This window comes from Alternaria alternata (assembly GCF_001642055.1).
Source record: "Alternaria alternata strain SRC1lrK2f unplaced genomic scaffold CC77scaffold_18, whole genome shotgun sequence".
Classification (NCBI taxonomy): domain Eukaryota; kingdom Fungi; phylum Ascomycota; class Dothideomycetes; order Pleosporales; family Pleosporaceae; genus Alternaria; species Alternaria alternata.
In genome coordinates this window covers 224,974-243,975 of record NW_017306207.1, presented here as the reverse complement: position 1 = coordinate 243,975, position 19,002 = coordinate 224,974, and the positions used below count along the sequence as shown (strand labels likewise).

General features: G+C 52.5%; 8 protein-coding genes across 8 annotated transcripts; 3 read left to right on the top strand and 5 right to left on the bottom strand.

Annotated features, from left to right (window-relative positions):
- Positions 1-128: 128 nt before the first annotated feature.
- CC77DRAFT_941991 (maltose permease MAL61) lies at positions 129-1,939 on the bottom strand (the record flags this gene model as incomplete). Its single annotated transcript, XM_018534832.1, has 3 exons — positions 129-399; positions 448-1,303; positions 1,354-1,939. 3 exons carry the CDS (start codon positions 1,937-1,939, stop codon positions 129-131), a joined length of 1,713 nt encoding a protein of 570 aa, XP_018382900.1.
- Positions 1,940-2,778: 839 nt separating this feature from the next.
- On the bottom strand, positions 2,779-4,312 carry CC77DRAFT_941799 (MFS general substrate transporter; the record flags this gene model as incomplete). Its single annotated transcript, XM_018534817.1, has 2 exons — positions 2,779-3,277; positions 3,336-4,312. The coding sequence occupies 2 exons, from the start codon at positions 4,310-4,312 to the stop codon at positions 2,779-2,781; spliced, it is 1,476 nt and encodes a 491-aa protein (XP_018382899.1).
- Positions 4,313-5,182: 870 nt separating this feature from the next.
- Positions 5,183-5,972, bottom strand: CC77DRAFT_1011338 (ras-domain-containing protein; the record flags this gene model as incomplete). The annotated part of the gene is made up of 4 exons (XM_018523705.1): positions 5,183-5,377; positions 5,432-5,659; positions 5,714-5,761; positions 5,817-5,972. 4 exons carry the CDS (start codon positions 5,970-5,972, stop codon positions 5,183-5,185), a joined length of 627 nt encoding a protein of 208 aa, XP_018382898.1.
- A 791-nt stretch (positions 5,973-6,763) lies between these two features.
- CC77DRAFT_942211 (guanine nucleotide transporter) lies at positions 6,764-7,874 on the bottom strand (the record flags this gene model as incomplete). Its single annotated transcript, XM_018534845.1, has 4 exons — positions 6,764-7,099; positions 7,152-7,577; positions 7,633-7,712; positions 7,760-7,874. The coding sequence occupies 4 exons, from the start codon at positions 7,872-7,874 to the stop codon at positions 6,764-6,766; spliced, it is 957 nt and encodes a 318-aa protein (XP_018382897.1).
- A 317-nt stretch (positions 7,875-8,191) lies between these two features.
- CC77DRAFT_259340 (hypothetical protein) lies at positions 8,192-9,459 on the top strand. The gene has a single exon (XM_018530889.1). The coding sequence runs from the start codon at positions 8,509-8,511 to the stop codon at positions 9,358-9,360; it is 852 nt and encodes a 283-aa protein (XP_018382896.1). The 5' UTR covers positions 8,192-8,508; the 3' UTR covers positions 9,361-9,459.
- Positions 9,446-12,170, bottom strand: CC77DRAFT_1042638 (homoaconitase). Its single transcript, XM_018527274.1, has 2 exons — positions 12,079-12,170; positions 9,446-12,024 (listed from the first exon to the last, which is right to left on the bottom strand). Exons 1-2 carry the CDS (start codon positions 12,127-12,129, stop codon positions 9,559-9,561), a joined length of 2,517 nt encoding a protein of 838 aa, XP_018382895.1. The 5' UTR covers positions 12,130-12,170; the 3' UTR covers positions 9,446-9,558.
- A 379-nt stretch (positions 12,171-12,549) lies between these two features.
- CC77DRAFT_1033394 (phosphoserine aminotransferase) lies at positions 12,550-14,008 on the top strand (the record flags this gene model as incomplete). The annotated part of the gene is made up of 2 exons (XM_018526795.1): positions 12,550-13,756; positions 13,938-14,008. 2 exons carry the CDS (start codon positions 12,550-12,552, stop codon positions 14,006-14,008), a joined length of 1,278 nt encoding a protein of 425 aa, XP_018382894.1.
- A 1,840-nt stretch (positions 14,009-15,848) lies between these two features.
- CC77DRAFT_942016 (hypothetical protein) lies at positions 15,849-18,114 on the top strand (the record flags this gene model as incomplete). Its single annotated transcript, XM_018534834.1, has 4 exons — positions 15,849-16,120; positions 16,168-16,331; positions 16,384-16,760; positions 16,807-18,114. The coding sequence occupies 4 exons, from the start codon at positions 15,849-15,851 to the stop codon at positions 18,112-18,114; spliced, it is 2,121 nt and encodes a 706-aa protein (XP_018382893.1).
- Between the last annotated feature and the right edge of the window lie 888 nt (positions 18,115-19,002).

Genomic DNA, 19,002 nt, shown 5'->3' with positions numbered 1-19,002 from the left:
AGATGAAGCGTAACGGAGAAATTGATTAAAGTAGTACCAAAGCCCATGGGTCCCGTTATATGGAACATGCATCATACGCTCATGCACATTCTTCTCTTTATCACATCGCACCCTAAATCTTCTTGTCATTAAACCTTCGTAACACCAGCAGCAACAGATTCGGTTCTCACAGCAGCATCAACTTTTTCTTCGTAGCGGTCAAAAGCAGCAGTTCCCTGGATATGACTATCCTCAAACACATCGACAGATGTGCTCGCAAACTTGCGCGCGCTAATTCGCTTCTCGAAGAGCAGATCTAGCTCGGCGAAGGAGCGGCCCTTGGGCTCAGGAAGACGGAAATACGTGTAGACGATACTTAGGAAGCAGGACCCGGCCCAGAAGAATCCGGCGTAGTTGCCCCTGTAGTTCATTTAGTATGTTGATGAGTAGGGAACAAGAAGCACTTACCAGTTCCAGGCTCCTGGGTTGAGCATGTAGGGCGTGAGAACGGATGTGATGATGCCGATAACGTTGTAAAGGTTGCGACCGAGAACAACAGTCTTGATAGCGAGGCGACGTGTGGAGAGCTCAGCAACGAGGGAGTAGCACACGGTACCGACAGTCAGCTGGTAGAACATGGCCCACACTATCATCATAGCTCCAGTAGCCATAGCACCCGTTTCGCGCTGAGAGTCTGGCACCAAGCCAAGGAAGCCCATGACGAAGAGCATAGCACATAGTCCACAGAGACCTCCTAGATAGAGCGTTCGTCGTCCAAACCCAACTTTCATAAGGTACCATGCGCCAAAGACACCGGCCATGTTGATACCATACTGGCCCATTGCGAAGTCGTAGGAAGTTGATGCGGGTAGGCCAGCTTGTTGAAGGAAGTAAGATGAGTATCCAGAGAAAGCATTTCCACTCAGGTTCTGAATCGCCCAGGCCATGCACACGATCTCAGTACGACGCAAGTCAGTACCTTTGAAGCAGTCCCAGTAGCTAGCTCCTTGAGTGATCTTCTCCTCGAGAGCAGTAGTGTGTACCATCATTGCTACCGTTTCATCGGCATCGAAATCGGTTTCGCGGTCGAGGCTGGTAAGTCGAAGCAGAGCCTTCTTCGCATCGTCGATTCTCCCCTTACGGACTAACCACCATGGCGACTCGGGTGCCAGGAACACACCAATGATAAGAGGAACTGGCCACATCCATTGGAGCGCGTAAGGAATACGGTACGACCACTCATCAGGTCGGTCGACCATGGAGCGAATGACACCAATGCCGATAACTTGGCCTAGGCCCCAGCAGAAGTTGACGTAGGTCGTCACTAATTGATGTAAGCTTGTGTGTTGCGTGGTAGAGTTTGGATAAACGTACAGTATCCGCGTAGAGCAACAGGGCAAACTTCGCAAGCGTACGTGATTGTAAGCGTCTGGAAGACACCCCATGGGATACCACAAAGAATCTCCGCAACCAGCAAGTGCACCACTGTTTGAGCTGTGAAAAAGATCGTAGTGAAGCCAATGATTAGAAGCAAGCATCCCATGACAGTGTATCGGTATCCAATAGCCTCACTGATCCATCCGTTGAGGAACAGTCCAATGATCTCGCCCACAATAACTCCGTTCGAGAGTCCGGCTTGCCATGCTGCTGGAATCTCCCATGAGCCGTCCGGAAGCTGCTCGCCATACTTTTGCTTGAATTGCGGGAAACCGAAGAAGTTGTTCAGTAGACAAACATCGTACCCTTCCATGACGATACACGTGCTGATGAGGACAGACCATCCAATCGCCTTGGGATAGAGTTTGATGCCCTGCATCAGGGTCATCTTCCGTTCATTGTCGGTAGCGAGTCGTGCGTCGTCAACAAGTTTGTTGGCAGCGCGCTTGTGATCAGCCTCATGATCGAAATCATGATCCAGGGGAGGAGCCATGGTAGGCTGGATATCCTTCTCTTCCGCCATGGTTACTGTCGTCAACTTTCTCCAAACCAAACGATCGGGCCGATGGCGATCGCCTGAACTGTTCTAGGACGATAGTGGGGTCTGCGACGCCGCTCCACTCACTCTTGACCAAAACAAAAGTAAAGAATCCGGGGAACTGCTACCGTGACATTGGGTGGTAGGACATGAGGCGGTCTTTAAGCATAAAATTTTGCGGGGTCCGAGTATCGTTAGGGTAAGCGTAGTTGTAGCGGCGAACCATGCACGCCAGGGTCTGGGTCGCGTGCAGACAAGTGGAGTTTTCATCTCCTGCGGCCGTGCTCGAGTATGATTGGGTATCGAAATATGCGACCTTCTTGGTGTAGTTAGCCAGCTCGAAATCAACGCTGAAGGGCTCGGGTAATTCATCGCTCACTTGATCTCGTGCACCCACTGTGCATGCCCAGAGGCCTGTCCTCGGCTAGATCGCCAGTGTCGACGATCGGAGAGTTGGCCGACTAGCTGACCATTGAGCTGGTCGCATCGTGCAGACAACGTGCATGTCTAGGTGAAGACTAGAACCCTCATGCCTAAGATCGGCAACAGGAAACGGTATGTAAGGTGAATGCTAACAACTGTGATGTTGTCGTGTTGACTTGACCTTGTAGGCGTACGGGAAGCATCTCTTTACCTAGGTAAGCCTAGGAAGAAGCTTGCCGAGGTAGGGCCATGTCAGCTTCCATCCGTACCTAGCGGTGTAGCTTCAACAATGGCCACATTGAACGCAGTAGATGCTATGAATCGTACCAAAATTTGGCTTATGCTAACGTCGGTCTACTTAACGTTTCTGGGCCTGCTCGGTCAACTTCCGTTAAAGTACATCAAGCCGTCCTCTGTACGTCCACTGGCTGTTCAACATTGTCATGCTCTTCGACGCCCCTGACTACTTCGGGTACAGGTTCCTCCTTCCGCGGTTGTACCCTTCCGCCAAAGAACGCGAGTAGCAGCAAATCGTAAGTCGCTTTCAAGCTACCCGCTGCAACGAATGCGACCCAGAAATGATTGTTCCCAGCAAGTACACCAGTGACACTTGGTCCACTGCTCTGAGACAGCGTCTTGAGTATGTTCACGACTCCCATAACAGCTGTGCGCTCTCCGGGTAAGACGACGATCGAGAGGAAGGCTGATCGTGGCGCTTGGTCCATAGAGTTGAGCACTGAGCGGCCAACAAGAAGACATATAGTTAGAGCAAGGCCTGAAGGAACCGGGAGTAGCGCAAGGAAGATAGAGGAAGGTAAGTGAGTAAAGACCATGGCTTGAATCAAGCCGAGACGTTTCGCTAGACTTGAAGCGAAGACGTTACCAAGTGTCGATACAAACCTGTTAGTTGATTAGTGCATGGTTCTGAAGTTGGAATTTGCTTGCAAACATGACTTACCACGTTGCAGACATGATGCCGCCTAACTTGCCCTTTGGCAGATCAAATTTGCGTTCCATGTAGTAGTTGATCAAACTGAACGGAACCATCCCAGAGCCTAAGGAATCTAGAAAAAACAAGCTGCATAGCTTGATGAGAGTGATGCGACTTGACTTGGAAATCTTGCTAAGAGAATGCCAGAATCTCTTGGACTTTTTAGGGGATGGTTCCCGTGCCGCAGTGCTTGAATCCTCGGTTTCGTGACCGTTCAGTAATGGTTCGGTCTCGGGCGATGCAGCGGGTTTGTTGCGTTCATCGTTCCAGTCGCTATGTTCGCATCTCTGGCTCAAAAAGAGTGTCATCAAAGCCTTGATACAACCAACACCGGTGTAGATCCAGAATATCGCACGATACGCATCCAGATCCGTCCAACCCTCGATAGCTTGCAAGTTGTCGACAGCCACTCCACCAACGGCCAAACCCGTTGACGTGCCCAGTACAGCCAGGACGACGTACCAAGTGTACACATCTGATCTCTTGTCCTCAGCCACCAGATGCGCCAACGTCGACTCTTCGACGGCTCTGAACGGCCCGATCTCGTTTCCGCTCGGACTGATAACACCGATGATAGCTGCGAGAAGCAAAGCAACATAGTTACTCGTTGTGGCGAACACAGCGCCAGATATGGCCATAGACACCGCTCCGAGGAGTAAAGTGCGACGTCGTCCAAGTGTATCGGCGACGAGGGTAAGAAGAAGGCTGACGACTACGTCTCCCAACAACGTCAATGACATGAATAGTCCGATCTGTTCGTCTGAGAAGCCTTGCTCTTGAAAGAAGAGTGCCAGGATGAGCGCCACACTGCCATATGCGAAAAGACGGATGTAACGCGCCAGGATGATGATGTACACATCTTTTCCGGCTTGTTTCATAGTCGCAAGCCCCAGTTCGCGACCGAGCCATTGTGCTGCTCTGACAGGCGCATTTTGTATAGACATAATCCAGAGTCAAGGGTTGGGTGTGTTCGTCTCGAATGCGCCATTCACGTGAATGCGTTGGGCAAAGCGAAGGGATGGCGTCTGTTTGAGGTACTCAGGTCGATACACCAGGGCCTTAAAGCATTAGAAAAGTTAGGAAAACTCTAGAACAAAAGAGTAAAGAAAAAGCCTTGGTCGAACTTGCTTTTGCAGGCCGATCCAGGACCCGAGTATTTAGTGTTGTCCGGAGGGGATGCCTAGTCGAGGCGCCAGCATACGTCAGCGCCTGCATTCTTCCGGATACGGGAAGGAGCGAAGGGTACGCGGCATGTCGTACACGCCGAGAAGGGCGCTTCAAGGGCTGATTTTGGATGTCAAAATGGTCGCTTGATCCTCGAGTTGGACAGTCGGTAATTAGGTATGTTGGTTGTAACGAGCTGCTGTCTGTTCGATCCGCGGTTGATCATATTTGTGACAATACTGGTGTCTTCACATCACTAGAGCGCAAATTTCAGTTTGTCGAGCGAGCACCGAGAGCTATGAGGTAGAATCTGATTGCCCATATTAAAGAACACCTAAACACACCAAGGAAAGAGACCTAGTGGCCACCACAAATTGTAATGCAGACACCAGCACATCCCAGAAATCCAAACGAGAGCCCCCATTCTATCCGATCGGGTGTCGCCATGCTAGCACACAGGTTCGGAGTGGAAACGTGGAAACGGTGACGAATGGGAGAGACATGGCGGTCATGTAGTCAGTGAGCATTATGGTAGTACCGCACCAATCCTCGCATCGCATAAGAACGGGAGCTTGTTCCACCCACGTTGTATGCCGCTCGTCCGTAAACACTGGTACGTTTCTCCGACACATAACGACTCTTCCTCTTCTCTAGCAGCAACCTCCGCCAGATCCGTTTTGCACACCTTGGCCCTGGCCAATGGGGACTGTGGGCTTGGTGTTGGCAGTTGTGGTACCCATGCGCTCCTTAATCTGGCGGGCCATGGTTAGGAAAGCTTGCTCGACGTTGGTAGCGCTCTTTGCGGAGGTCTCGAGGAATGGGATGCCGAGACTGTCTGCGAACTCCTGGTGATGTTGTTAGATACTGAGGGTGCGTGGCGAGTCACGGCATGAGCGTACCTTTGCTACAGTGTACTCGACAACCTTCTTGTCTGCCATATCGGACTTGTTGCCCACTAACAGCTTGTTGACGCCTTCGGTTGCGTATCGGTCAATCTCCTGCAGCCACTGCTTCACGTTGTTGAATGAGTCCATGTCTGTGACATCGTAGACGACGCAGATGCCGTGGGCGCCGCGGTAGTACGAGGATGTGATGGTTCGGAAACGCTCTTGGCCGGCAGTATCCCACTGTCATGGCTGTTAGTACCTGCTCCCAGACACTGCAACCCCGAGTATACGCACAATCTGTAGCTTCACGGTCTTGCCATCGAGCTCGATCGTTCGGATTTTCTGGTCCTTGTTAGTTCATCGCCGGTCTAGGCTGCAGGTGCGCGGGTGAACGCACAAAGTCGACGCCGATGGTCGAGATGTAGCTCTCGGTGTATGTGTCGTCTGCGAAACGGAGCAGCAGGCAGGACTTTCCGACACCAGAGTCACCGATGAGGAGAAGCTTGAAGAGGTAGTCGTATCTGTTGTAAGGCGAGCCGTCAGCGGGAGCCATCCATGGCGGGGACGGCAGCAACAGGACTGCAGCCGGGATAAAAAGTACTCTGCAGGTATCCAAGTTAGCATGGTCCTAACCCCAGATTTGGCGTCGCCGTTCCCCAGCCTGTGGCGGTGGGCGTCGCGCGGAGGTTACGTACCACTCAGGGTTCATGATGGCGGTGTTGCGGGGTTGAGAAGAAGGTAGAGACTATGGATGTAAGTTGGGGGGTTATCAAAGGCAGTAGTCGTGGGGGTATCGCGGGTCGTCGAGGCGGACGGTGTTAAGTAGAGGTGGACGAGGTGCAATGCGCGGATACCAGATGTGAATTAGCTTGGCATTCAGCCCAAATCCGTGGTCACAAGTTGCCGTAGCTCGTCGCGCCATGGGAACATCACATTCACGCCTGCTGGTCGGCCGCCTAACTTTCTCCAGTGAGATGCCTGCTGCGCTTTCTGACGTATGACACCTAGTCTGCCCCGTTTCATTCCAGGGCTCTGAGACAGTGGCAGATCATACATCATAATCCAGCAGATGCCATCGGTGCACGCACGTGACAGTCACCAGGGTCCACGGGTGTCAGCCAGCCATGGCACGCATCATCATCATCACTTTCAGTCCGCAAAGGTGCCATTATTCGGCCTGAGTTCGCTTTTTCATAGAATGGAGAATGTGTCGTTCGTTCGCAGGAGTATGCGCTTCTTCGTACGTCGTTGCCTTTGACGTAGCCCAACCTGCTAGTTCTATAGCACCGGTAAACCCAAACCTCCCATATATTACAGACATCAGGATAAGTTCACCGCAACACATTACATTATCTTGCCAAAGGCAGGGATCAGCGTTTGGGCCAACCAGAAGGAAAACACGAGCTTAGGTCCGGTCATGAGCAGCTTAGGTGTCAGTCCCTTGAAGAAGGAAGTGAAGCCCTCGTGCTTCATCATGTTGGACACGATCCTGAATCCACTCTCGGGGTTCTCAAAGTTCCTGTTCTGAATACGGGTCTTGATGACATCGAGAGGAGCAGAGACGACGAGCGACGCGCTAGCTCCGGCGATGGAGGCAACAAAGTTTTGCGACCATGATGCCGAGTTGTAGTCGGAGAGCTTGTAGAGGTACTCCTTGGCGACGGCGGAACCACCGAAGAGCTGTGTTTACATTAGTATATGCTTTCTTTTTTCGTAGAGTGCTGGAACATACCGCAAACGAGCCTGGCGCGTTACGTGCTGCGGTCCATCCCCAACCACGGTACAGTCCAAATCCTTCGTCTGAGACAATCTTGACCAGACCACGGCCTCGGAAAGCCTCGGGGTTTGTTTGTCGCTTGATCTTGAGTACGTCCAATGGCAGGAGAACGATCTCACCAATACCGATAATGGAACCTGCAGTTGCGTGCATGATGGCCTTGCCGTTGCCCTCGCCGAATGCGCGGTCGAAGCTGTCACCGTGGTTGTGCGCGAGGTAGTCCCGTACAAAGGGCTGTCCGCCAAACTTGTATACTCGCTGGAGCACCTTGTATGCGGCAGCGTAGCCGAGACCGGGGAAGAGAGAAAGGAAACGACCACCGACCGAGGCGTTGGCCGCGTCCCTGAAGACGACCTTGTTAAGATGCGCTGCGTTTTCAATCTGCAGTTGCTCGAGTCAGACATGATCGTGGGGTAATTTCGTGGATATGTCGCACCTTTCCAATGTTGCTCATCAACCTCTTCGCTGTGGTGTCGACAGGGTGGAAGACCATAAGCTCTGCGATACCCGCACATCCTATCCAAGTCAGATGAGTGAAATTGCCTCAAGAATGCCATATGTACCTGCACCCAATACCCTAGCTGTGTTGGACTCCCTCTTGTACACCTTTGCGGACGAGTTGGTGCCGGCAGCGGCTTGCGCAACCTTTGCTACGGCTTCGGAAGGTGATGGCGTCATGATCGAAAACTTCGAGCAACGAGGAAATTGAGAATTGACAGACGTTAGAGGGAGCAACAGCGCAAGGCGATTGCGGTACCGAGCAATGAAGAACGGGAGCTAGAGATAAGATGCCCAACGATACCCGCTCCAAAAAAAAGTCGTCGGGGAAGCGAGTTCAATGTCCGGTGTCGCCCCGCCAAGCCGCGCTACCATGCATATCCTGGGGAGCCCTCCATCTTGACATTGGACAGAACACCGGCATTACCAGAGCTGAAAGTAGTCGTGTCGTATTGAACGCCCATCCTGAACCTTATACTCCTCCAAGTCATGTTGCATGCTTTAGGTAGACACATACACTATCTTTCATCTTGCTAGCCAAAAAATGTAAGACCCCACAAATATCTTGAGGGCAGGTTAAAACCGGTATCATGTGTACTCGGTCGTCATTGTTCACCTGCTTGAGTGGTTGGTTACACCCACAGGACTAAAACGGTCCGACCATTGGTATCTTGGAAGTTGCCATGAGGCTGTGCAACAACGACAAGACTTAAAGACATAAGGCGCGCAGTCAGCGGGTCTTGGGAGTCTTCCTCGCACGCAACCTAACGACAGAACATTCAAGTTCCAGGAAACCTCCCAGAGCCCCGCCAAAATGTTTGATAAACTCCGAGGCAAGTCGCCCTCCAGTCATTCCAAAGGGGAATCAATTGACGACACCCCCAATGATTTATCTGCACCCCCTCCACCTGCCTACACAGCAGCTTCCTCCTCCGGATCTGCATCATCAGCACCCGTGCAAACACGTTTCGCCTCTTTGTCTCTCCACAAGGAAGACCGTCTTCGTTTCCTGCGCTTTCCCGAACCCATCATCTCCAGCTGCCGCGCAACCGTTCTAAGAACCTGGCCTCAAGGTATCGACGAAGAGCGCCGATACGCAAACAGTCAAGAGATAAAACTCAATGGTTACCCCTGGCGCGGACATGGAAAAGAGGGGGTGCACGCACGACGTCTGATGAACGGTCTGTTAGCAACACTACACGCCTCAGGGTGGCTCTTAACACTTAACACCGATATAAGCAAGAGTGCTGTGGACAAAGATACCTTGCTCTTCCGATACCAGAGTCCACCTCCATCGCCGCACGAATGGTGTGTTGTGTCGTTCAGTCGGCAAGATCGGCTGCGCTTTATGGACGCACCTGCTTCGTTGTATAGCTCCCTCCCATCTCGTGTAGGAGCCAACTGGATTTCAGCATCCGAACAGCATTCGCCTGGGATCTGGGAATTTAAACTTAAAGGCTACCCATGGCAAGCTAGTGGCGAAGAAACAATGAGGGTCAGAGAATTGTTGATAGCACTGGTAGAGATGTTGGAGGAGGAGGGATGGAGTGTGTATGCTAGTATCGATCAGAAGAGTAGCGGAGGGCAGGGTGTGAGCGAAACGGATACTTGGCATTGCTGCAGAGCGAAGGGGTGGGAGAAGGGTATGCCCGTCTATCTTCGCTGACGTGGAGGGGAGCGAGACACAAGGGGTATTGCGCTGGAGATCTCTTAGGTCAGTTTACGAGTTTTCAATGTAGAACTACGTGTTTCCTGAACAATGTGTTGCTTGCTTGAAATAGTCTAAATACCACAACGCCGCTTATGCATATCATCAAGAGGGTATACACGAATGTTACAAGCTAATTTTCAAGCTCCATGACGCTCAAGAGGGAGGGCTGCCAATCTCCTTCTTTACCCAGTTCTCCAACCCACCAAGAGCAATGATCTCCTGCACATTGGGAGGCAGCTCGCCGACCTTGACGTTCCACTTGGCGCCATTGGGTCCTTCTTGTACGGAGACAGTACTCCTGCGAACGTCCCACTCAAGAGTCCAGCCGGTGCGGCGGGTCAATTGCTTGGCTTGGCTAGGCTGAGCAGCAGCAGCCGGGGGTGGTGAATCAAGCGACTCACGGTTGTTTGAAGGCTCCTTGATAGCTTGCTGTGATGACGAAGCGTCTTGGGAAGAGAAGACTTCGCGGAGGCGGTTGGCCAACTTGGGGACCTCGACACCCATCAAAGCATTGTTGATGCTGTTGCGGCTGAAGATGTTACCGAAGCTACCAGAGACGACGAGCGGAATACCCTTTGCCAGGATAGCAGTTGCAGCCTGTTCGCGACTGCTACCGCAGCCGAAGTTGAAACCTGAGACAAGAACGTCACCAGCTTTTGCAATCTGGCCAAAGTTGGGGTCGTAGTTCTCCATGCACACTTCCGCCATCTTCTCGCGGGTTACATCGTCTTGGTATGTATATTTACCAGGGTAGATACCATCGGTGTTGATGTTGTCTGCGTCGCAGAAGACAATCTCGCCGCTGATCTTCTCGGGGAAACCAGGGAGGATCTCAGTCAAAGGCTCAGCTTCCGAGCCTGGTGTCGCGGGCGGATCCACGGATTGTGTTTCGGGCTCGGCGTTGCCAAAGGTATCGATAGCAGCCTCAGCATCCTTGATGGCCTTCTCGAGCATGTCTTCGATAGTCATCATACGCTCTTCCTCAGGAACACCATCGCCCTCTCCCCGCCGAACGCCTGCATAGCCTTCAGGAGCCTCGTACCATCCAGGACCTGAAATTTTGCCCGACAAAGCACTTGCTGCAACTACTTCAGGGCTAGCAAGGTAGGCCTTGGCGTCAGGCGATCCCATACGACCCTTGAAGTTACGGTTACTTGCGCTAATACCAACCTCACCAGGCTCAAGGAGACCCGTACCGAGTCCAATGCAAGGACCACAGCCAGAAGGCAATGGCTGCGCACCAGCTTCCAGGAGCGCCTGCCAGTCACCGGCCTCTTCCGCGGCTTTTTGTTCAGGAATTGACGCGGCAGCGATGTAGAAGTTGACATTGTCAGGGATTTTGGGGATCTTGCCGCCGTTCAGAACAGCAGCATCTTTGAAGACGTTGGCGGCGGCAGCGAGATCAGAAGCGCGGGAGTTGGTGCAAGATACGAGGTATGCTTTGTTGATCGGGATGTTCTGGCTTTGGAGTTCAAGCAGGGGAGTGGCAACCTTGACCGAGTTTGGGCCGGAGACATATGGTGACAGAGTGGACAGGTCAAGGAAGAGCTCTTTGGCATAGACGGCTCCCTTGTCCGCAGCCAACGCAGGCTTGAAAATGTGACCCATCTTCTCTCCAACAATGCCAGTAGCAGTGAACAGCTGATCAATACGTTCATGAATAAACTGCTGCTGGTGGTGATCCTTGGCTTGTCCCTCTCCCATGGCGGCTAGAGTCGCCCTTGCGCGAAGCCAGCCGTGGAGGGTGGAGTCGATAGGGAAGAGTCCAGTGAGAGCACCCCATTCAGTTGTCATGTTCGCAATGGTAAGGCGATCATCGATGGGTATGCTACCAAGGGTCTCATCGGTTCCGGTGAACTCAATGGCGTGGTTGAGCACTTCGTCCTTGTTAAAGAGACCTGCCAGAGCAACAATGACGTCCTTGCCAGTCACGCCTTGAGGCATCTTGCCATTCAGAGTGACCTTTGCGACAGGTGGGATTTGCCACCAAGTCTTGCCCGTTGCCCAAATACTCGCAGCGTCTGTTCGCACGACAGGTGTACCCAGACATCCAATACCGCCGTACATGTTGGAATGACTGTCGGAAGCCACAGCGAGCGTTCCTGGCCATGCGTAGCCCTCCTCTACCATGATCTGATGGCCGATGCCTCGTCCGGCAGGATAGAAGACGACATCCTGCTTCTGTGCAAACTCCTCGATTTGGCTGTACTTCTTCAAGTTCTTCTCCGTCTTGTTTTGCACATCGTGGTCGAGAGTCATGACGATTTGCTTTGGGTCGTTGATCTTGGTGGCTCCAATGCCCATGAACTTGAGAGCGACGGGCCATGAGTTGTCGTGTGTCATGCATTTGTGTGGCTGCAAAGTGACATAGTCGCCGGACCTGAGGACTTTGCCCTGCGCAACACCGACGGCATGTCGTTGCACAATCTTCTCTGTGAGCGTCTGCGGTGTCTTGGGCGTCTCGTTGAGCGAAGAGAGGAAGCTTGCCGCGGGGTTCTCTTTCATCGAGGGAAAGACATCCTGGGCCTCGCGACGGCTAGCGGTCGTAGCAAACGTCCGTGGCGCGAGACATGGTCGAGGCGAGAACGAGGCGGCACGAAGAGCCAAACCTGCTCGAGGCTACATTTGCAACGTTAGACGGGACGGAGCATGAGACCATGTTTTACAACATACTGCTAGTTGCCTGCGACCCAAGAGCCGCGCTGCCCGTAGCGACATTGCCATTGCTGGTACTTGGAGGATGGCAGCAATGTGGTGTATGCAATGGTGAATGCGCGCTTCCCCGGACAAAAATTCCCCACCGAACTTCGGCGCCAGTCATCCATTCCCTCGCGCTGCCATTGGACACAGCCAGACGCGCTCAATTGCTTCGCATAATGCATTCAACGCCCACGCGGGGAGCATGTAGCATCTGTAGCGGACCATACTTGAGTGCTCTGCATACGTGGCCCGCCATGTCCATATTGCATGCTAGCCCGAAGTCGGAAGCAGCTGTTGGTAAGAGGCGGGCAGTAGAGTCATTCTCCGTATGACGCGACGTGAGAAGACTTTCTGTACAAACCGCCCCTCTTTGCTCAATTTCTCTCATGTCACTTCGATTCTCCTCTGCACACAACACTACTAACCTCCAAATCCGTCGTCGCCATGGTCAACCGCTCTGACGTCAACTACTTTGGCGCTGGCCCTGCACCCTTGCCCACCGAGGTCCTCGAGAAGGCCTCGCAGGTGCTCCTGAACTACAAAGACAAGGGCATCGGTCTTTGCGAGATTTCTCATCGTTCGCCAGAAGCCAACGAGATTCTTGCAGACACCAAGAAGGCACTTGCTGACCTGCTCGAAATCCCTGACGACTACGAGATCCTCTTCCTCCAGAGCGGCGGTAGCGGCGAGTTCAGTGCGACCGTATACAACCTTGTCTCGATATGGGTAGAGAAGAAGCGCGCAAAGATTGCGGAAGAGGTGGGCGACAACAAGGATGAGCTGATGAAGAGGCTGCGCAAGGTCGTCGATGAGGAGCTGAAGCTCGACTACCTCGTCACCGGCTCTTGGTCGCTCAAGGCATCGCAAGAGGCAGCGCGTCTTGTAGGAGCGAAGCACGTCAACGTAGCCACCGACTCGCGCAAGGTCAATGACGGCAAATTTGGAAAAATCGCCTCTGAAGACCAGTGGAGCCTCACACCACGTTCCAAGGGTGGGCCTGCCTTTGTATACTTCTGCGACAACGAGACAGTAGACGGAGTCGAGTTCCCGTCTTTTCCTCAGAGCCTCGAGGGCGACGACGCGCCATTGGTCTGTGCCGACATGTCGTCAAACTTCATCTCCCGGAAGGTCGACGTGCGCAAGTATGCCATCATCTTCGGTGGCGCCCAAAAGAACATTGGCAACACCGGCATCGCGATTGTCATCATGCGGAAGTCGCTTCTTCCGCCACACTCCACTCCAGCTTCGCCCGACCTCATGAGAGAGCTCAACTTGTCTGTTGGCCCCATTGTGCTAGACTATCCCACCATCGCGAAGAACAACTCACTCTACAACACACTGCCCATCTTCGACGTCTGGGTGGCTGGCCAGGTCATGTCTGGGCTAGTCAACTCCTACGGCACTAAGCGTATCGGTGGTCAGGAGGAAGTCTCCAACGAAAAGGCCCGGCTCATATACGAGACACTTGAAAAGTACTCTAATGTCTATCAGGTCGTGCCCGACAAGACTGTACGTAGCAGGATGAATATTTGCTTCCGTGTCTCTGGTGGAGATGCGGACAAGGAGAAGGCTTTCCTTGCGGGTGCAGAGAAGAAGGGCCTGCTAGGCTTGAAAGGACACCGCAGCGTGGGTGGCATTCGTGCCAGTAATTGTAAGTGCCTCTATACTTCCCGCATTATTGATGGTGCTCCCAGTCATGCTTCGAGTCGTGACTTTACAGGGTACATTGGGCTACGCGGCTTGCAAGCCAACGTGGTCTAACGTGCTCAACCCAGGATCCGACCCAAAGCAAAGCTCTCCAACAACCTAGGCTAACTTCTTTGGTGCTGTAGACAATGCTGTCTCGCTAGATGGTACTAAGCTGCTTGTTGCGTACCTTGAAGAATATGCGAAGTCTGCCTGAGCAAGACTTTGCACGATAGCATGAACGTGTCTGCGAACTCGCCGTATGAGGCGACGTGTGACTAAAAAAAATACCCTCTTGTTATGTCGGTGTCATTCAACAGAACACTCGTAATCAACGTAGCCAACTTTTAGTCTGCACATTCTGGTCTTCCTAGTGTTGATCCCACCCACGACAACGGATCAGCATGCTCGCGTCCGCCCAATTCTTGATTTGCATTGTCGGGGATTTCTCTGAGGCATACCCCTGTATCTCGTGCTGTGTGGCTGGGGCAGTGTAAAGACCAGTGGCTTGGTCTTCTCGAAAGTTCTCCTCTTTCCATACGAGCATCATTATGCCTTGACGAACTTCGTGCACTACCTGTTATAGTAAGATTTGCAAGTCCTTCTCTACTCAGTCTTGGCTTCGGTGGCTTGTCACATAAGATTCTACAGCAGAATGGCAGCGGCCAGACCGTCAGGGTAGGTAGCACGATGCGAGTGTGACTGTACCACTATGTAGCCGCTGGAGTCTTGACTACAGCGGCTACGTAGCAGCCTGTGACAACGCACATACTGATCGCCGTGAGGTGGTGCGTACTTGACGAGGTACCGTCGGCTCGAACGCGATGCTTTTCTGCGCCACGATTGCCCATGCGGCTTGACAGGTTCAGTAGTCACAAAGTCTGTTCGGTGGAGAACCAAGCATACCCCATCTGAGCATCTCAATCGGCTCTTTCCGTGTTGCATCCGATGGACGCTCTCGCATCCTTCAATCTTACACTTATGTCTTCGAATCGTTCCTACTGGTCAACTATGCAAAACTGCCCCATCTACAACACTCAATATAGCATTGCCTCGTGGCTTTACCCATCACCCTCCGTTTTCTATAAGATATTGCTTATAACTTGCCGCTAGCCAAATCCACTGCGAACCGTGTCATCAGCTTGCGAGGTCCTCCCGGCGACCGTTGAGCCGACAGGGGTTCTGGAGTTCTCAGTGTCTCGGACAGGGTTGAAGCGAGGATCTGCGGCACAGTCTAAACCCAGCTCGCATCAGAACTCTAGTCCGACCACATCCACCTCACCACCACCGACTTTGCGCCATTCTCTACATCAGCGCTTCCGCGCTTGAAATAGCTACCCAGGAATCCAAGTATAGTGTCCAGCGTCAGAAGAAATTGCGCGCCGCAAAGTCAACGTGAAGAGTATCGTCGCGCTATGACGAGGGCCAAAGGGGTGTTCACTGGACCCTGGCGGATACGTCCACTAGGGCAACGTCAAAGCAATGACGTCTTACTGAACCCAAGACCTGTTCAACCTGGTCAATATTCGAGCAAGGCCAGAGCGAGAGGTTTTCCAAGGCGGCTGGCTAGTCTTCGGGGCAGCGGTACTAACACGGGTTTCGCTGCTTCCGCTGCCCAGGTTACCTAGTAGTATGTGGCTCGCATGAGGTTGAAACCCCACTCCCACCCATTGCGGGAAGATGCGACCTGTAATATGAACCGAATGGATCTTTGCTAATGCGGGTCCCTTCAGCCAATGGCCGGATAGACGCCTGAGGACCGCTGTTCCGAAACCGTGCGTTGCTGCTACCGCCCAGTGGTTTTGTCATATACCGTTTGGAGTCTCATACCCGTCTCTTGTCTCTTACGTCTAATGCTCACGCTCTTTCCCCTTCTTTCGTTGCTCTGCTGGCAGGCTTAGCCATTTCCTTCTTTGACACTGAGCTGGTTACTCGTTCGTTTACGTCAGTCATACGGTCTCCATGAATACCTAGTCGATTTCCTTTCTTCAGCCGCTGCTGGTTACCAGCGAGACAATATTATTCCTTCTACACCTGTTGTAACTGAAGCCGGCAAGATGGAATCATGGGCGGACCATTTCCCTCAGCTCGAGGCCCGATCGCACTTCAACTTGACTCTCAACACTTCGGCCGTTCGTCAAGTTCCCTGGACACAAACAAACACGACAAGAACCCTTATCGCAAGTCTACAGCTGCAACAAGTACAAACGCTCCGAACGACACATCTTACCCTGGGAGCGTTTAGCCTTGCTTTGACATTATTGACGGTCCATCGAATTGTCTCAGACGCACGACGCGCAGCAGCTCTTCAGGTCCTTCCCAGGAAGAAGTAGGTACGAATTGTTGGATAGTTGCATTATTACTAACAGATTATAGGAGATTCAATGCTTTGCACAATGTTCACCCTGCTGAAACTTTTCCACTCGCGTTGGCCTGCGGTGCCGTTCTACAACAAATTATCTTCGTATCAGTGCAGGGCACTACACTCCATAGTGTGTTTTCTAAGAGTTGTCGCGGACTGGCAATGGTCACATTCCCTGGTACGCTTAGCACACTTTGCGATCTGCGGACAAAGAGACTGACGGGCGGTAGCTATTTTTCTGATCGGGTACATCACCTTGGTTTTCGGCATCGAAGTCGTGGTCAGAGCCTACAAACAAGACCGATTCGCTCCACGCGGCAAGTGGAACACAATAATATGTGTCGCCGTCGTATCGTTTATGCTTCTGCTCACCTGGATGCCAACTGTGGCCTGGCCATCGCCAAACACTTGCTTTGGTGGCCTTATCTGGTTTCCTATGCGATACGATCTTCTCATGTTGATTTTTCTTTCTGTTCTTGTCTTCCTCTTGCTCTTGGTAGCCGCTTTGATCAGTATCCAGCTGATGAGAACACCCGAGATCGATCACAATGAGCGTATTTCAGCTTCACGCATGACCTACTTTCTGATTGTGGCTGCACTTATTTACGTGAGTATCCTACCGCTCTCTTTTTTCCATTAGCTGACAATCGTAGACTCTCGTCATCCCAGTTGAAGTACAGTCTCTTCGACGAGAATTTATGGAAGCACTGGCCGCTTCTCGAATCGCAGAAATCTCGCTCTTCTCCTCAGGAATGGTCATCACCTTCTTCCATCTCTTCCTTCGTACGAATGCTACACGAATGGTCATCCGTCCCATCGAAGAGCTCAAGGCTCCTGCGAAACAACAACGACCAAAAATTCGATTCTTCGGTCCTAGCGATCTGGAAATGCAGATCAGCGGCCCGATGGCACTACAAACAACTCATCGTCTACACAGCCAACAGGGTCTGATCGATGTTGGGCCGGAGAAGAACCGTGGGGACTTTGATGCCGAGTACTTTGAACGACCCGAGCGGGCTTTGACGCCGGCATCGACCAAACCTGGAAGCCCGATCGATCTCACAAAGTGGCCTCTACCACCTGCTCTTGACAATGATGCTACAACACATGAACGCAAGCAAAGTTACTCTCTTTTCCCCACACGCGCGGAAGAGGTACCTCGCCTTCCTCCAACTGTCTACGATCCTAAAGCTACATCAGACGGTTCCTCGGTTTCTAAACTCGCCCTACGGCGCTTCACACGACGAGGCTCGGTTACCAACGTCAGCGATGCTTTCGACTTTCTCAGCAAGCCAAAACTACCATTTGCGGAACGGCACCAACGCATGCAAAGTACAGATAGTAGCGCAACAGTTCAGATTGGTCTCCGCTTCTCAGTAGCGCCTGCAACGCTTGCAGCAGCCAAATGTACGCGAGCCGAACGAGATACACCACCGCTAAAACGAGGGGTCACTGATTCAAGCGAAGATTCATTAGGCCTCCCGATCCAGAAGCCCTCTACGACAGGCATATCACCATCTGAAGAGATGCCTAGCCCGAGCACGTTTCCCCAACCACCCCCGCGTGGTGACTCGCCAACTCGGCCCAGGGCTAACAGCCCGGGACGGACCCCAGCCTTTCCTCTCACGCCGTCAGCTCAGTCCAGCGCCTATCTCCAGGCTCAGCGCGAGAAGTTGCTACCCTCCCCACCACCGAAATCACCAAACCCACCTCCACGCTTCGCAACCCCGACACAACCTGTCGTCCCCGCACCTGCATGCATAAGCGGACTGCGGATGAACCCTGTGACACCCGTTGCATCAGTTGGTTCACCCACTACAGCATCACAACCAGCAACGCCCGTGTCGGTTGCCAACCTTGCACGATCAAACAGTGGCCGTGCATCCCCGTCACCCACAGCCCGCATCCCACTTGGGGCAGGCACAATGTCTCGCACTCCGCGACCCAATGGCTGGATCTGAGGCATGAGAGTGCTTTTCAGGGTCTTTCTTTTCCTTTCTACCGCTAGACCGGGATCGGCGACGAGCCGCTGTACGATAAACTGGGGAGATGCAGGTTCCTGGATTTCTTGTTTCTTTGCTTCGGCGACTTGGGTGGTTCGCGTCTGGGCAACATACCCACACAGGCGTTACGGTTTCGGTTTCATGTTTGCACAACTCCTGCGACAGCGTCTCGCACAGGCCATCTTGGCTTTGTCGCATGAAGACTACGGGCTTACTGTAGGCTTCCAGGCCCTACCAGGCGGCCTTCTCCGTCACGTTGCTTACGATACGAACATTCATTCACGAACACCGGTGCTGCGCACCCTGCCACGGAATTGGGCACAGTACATCCGCTCTTTATACCCACACCCTTCCCTCCCCCTCCTACCTCCCATTTCCCCCAGTTACCTTTCTTCACGTCTCATTTATCTTCCCATTGTCTCTTCATTGAGCCTGTTAATTATCCAAGAAGGTGGTAGGCCTTGATACGTCGTAGCATAGTCAATCTCGCTAGTCCCATTCGAAAGTTGTAGAACTCTAAACAAAGTAAAACCATTCTCCATATCATCACGCGTCCATTATATGTCACGATGCCCACGGACCATTGATAGCCTATGCGAAGAAGCTCATTTCTTTGGTCGTATCAATCACTGGAAACTTAACCCAAAGGTATACATAGTGATGTAAACTGTAATTCTGAAAGAGAAACAACGGTGTATACCATTGAGGTAGGGTTTGGTGTTCGTACTACACGTACGTCCTATTGGTAGCTGTATCAACGTCAACAGACCTCACGATTAGTTAACCAGGAGTTGCAACCATTGATCTTCTCGATCCGTATACCCGTTCCCACTTTTCTCCTTTTCA

Bases quoted from the DNA above. Each gene is read 5' to 3' on its own strand.
- CC77DRAFT_259340 (XM_018530889.1), top strand. From the start codon at position 8,509: ATGTTTGATAAACTCCGAGGCAAGTCGCCCTCCAGTCATTCCAAAGGG.
- CC77DRAFT_1042638 (XM_018527274.1), bottom strand. From the start codon at position 12,129: ATGGCAATGTCGCTACGGGCAGCGCGGCTCTTGGGTCGCAGGCAACTA. The intron at 12,025-12,078 runs GTATGTTGTAAA...TTGCAAATGTAG, and splicing joins TGGGTCGCAGGCAACTAGCA to CCTCGAGCAGGTTTGGCTCT.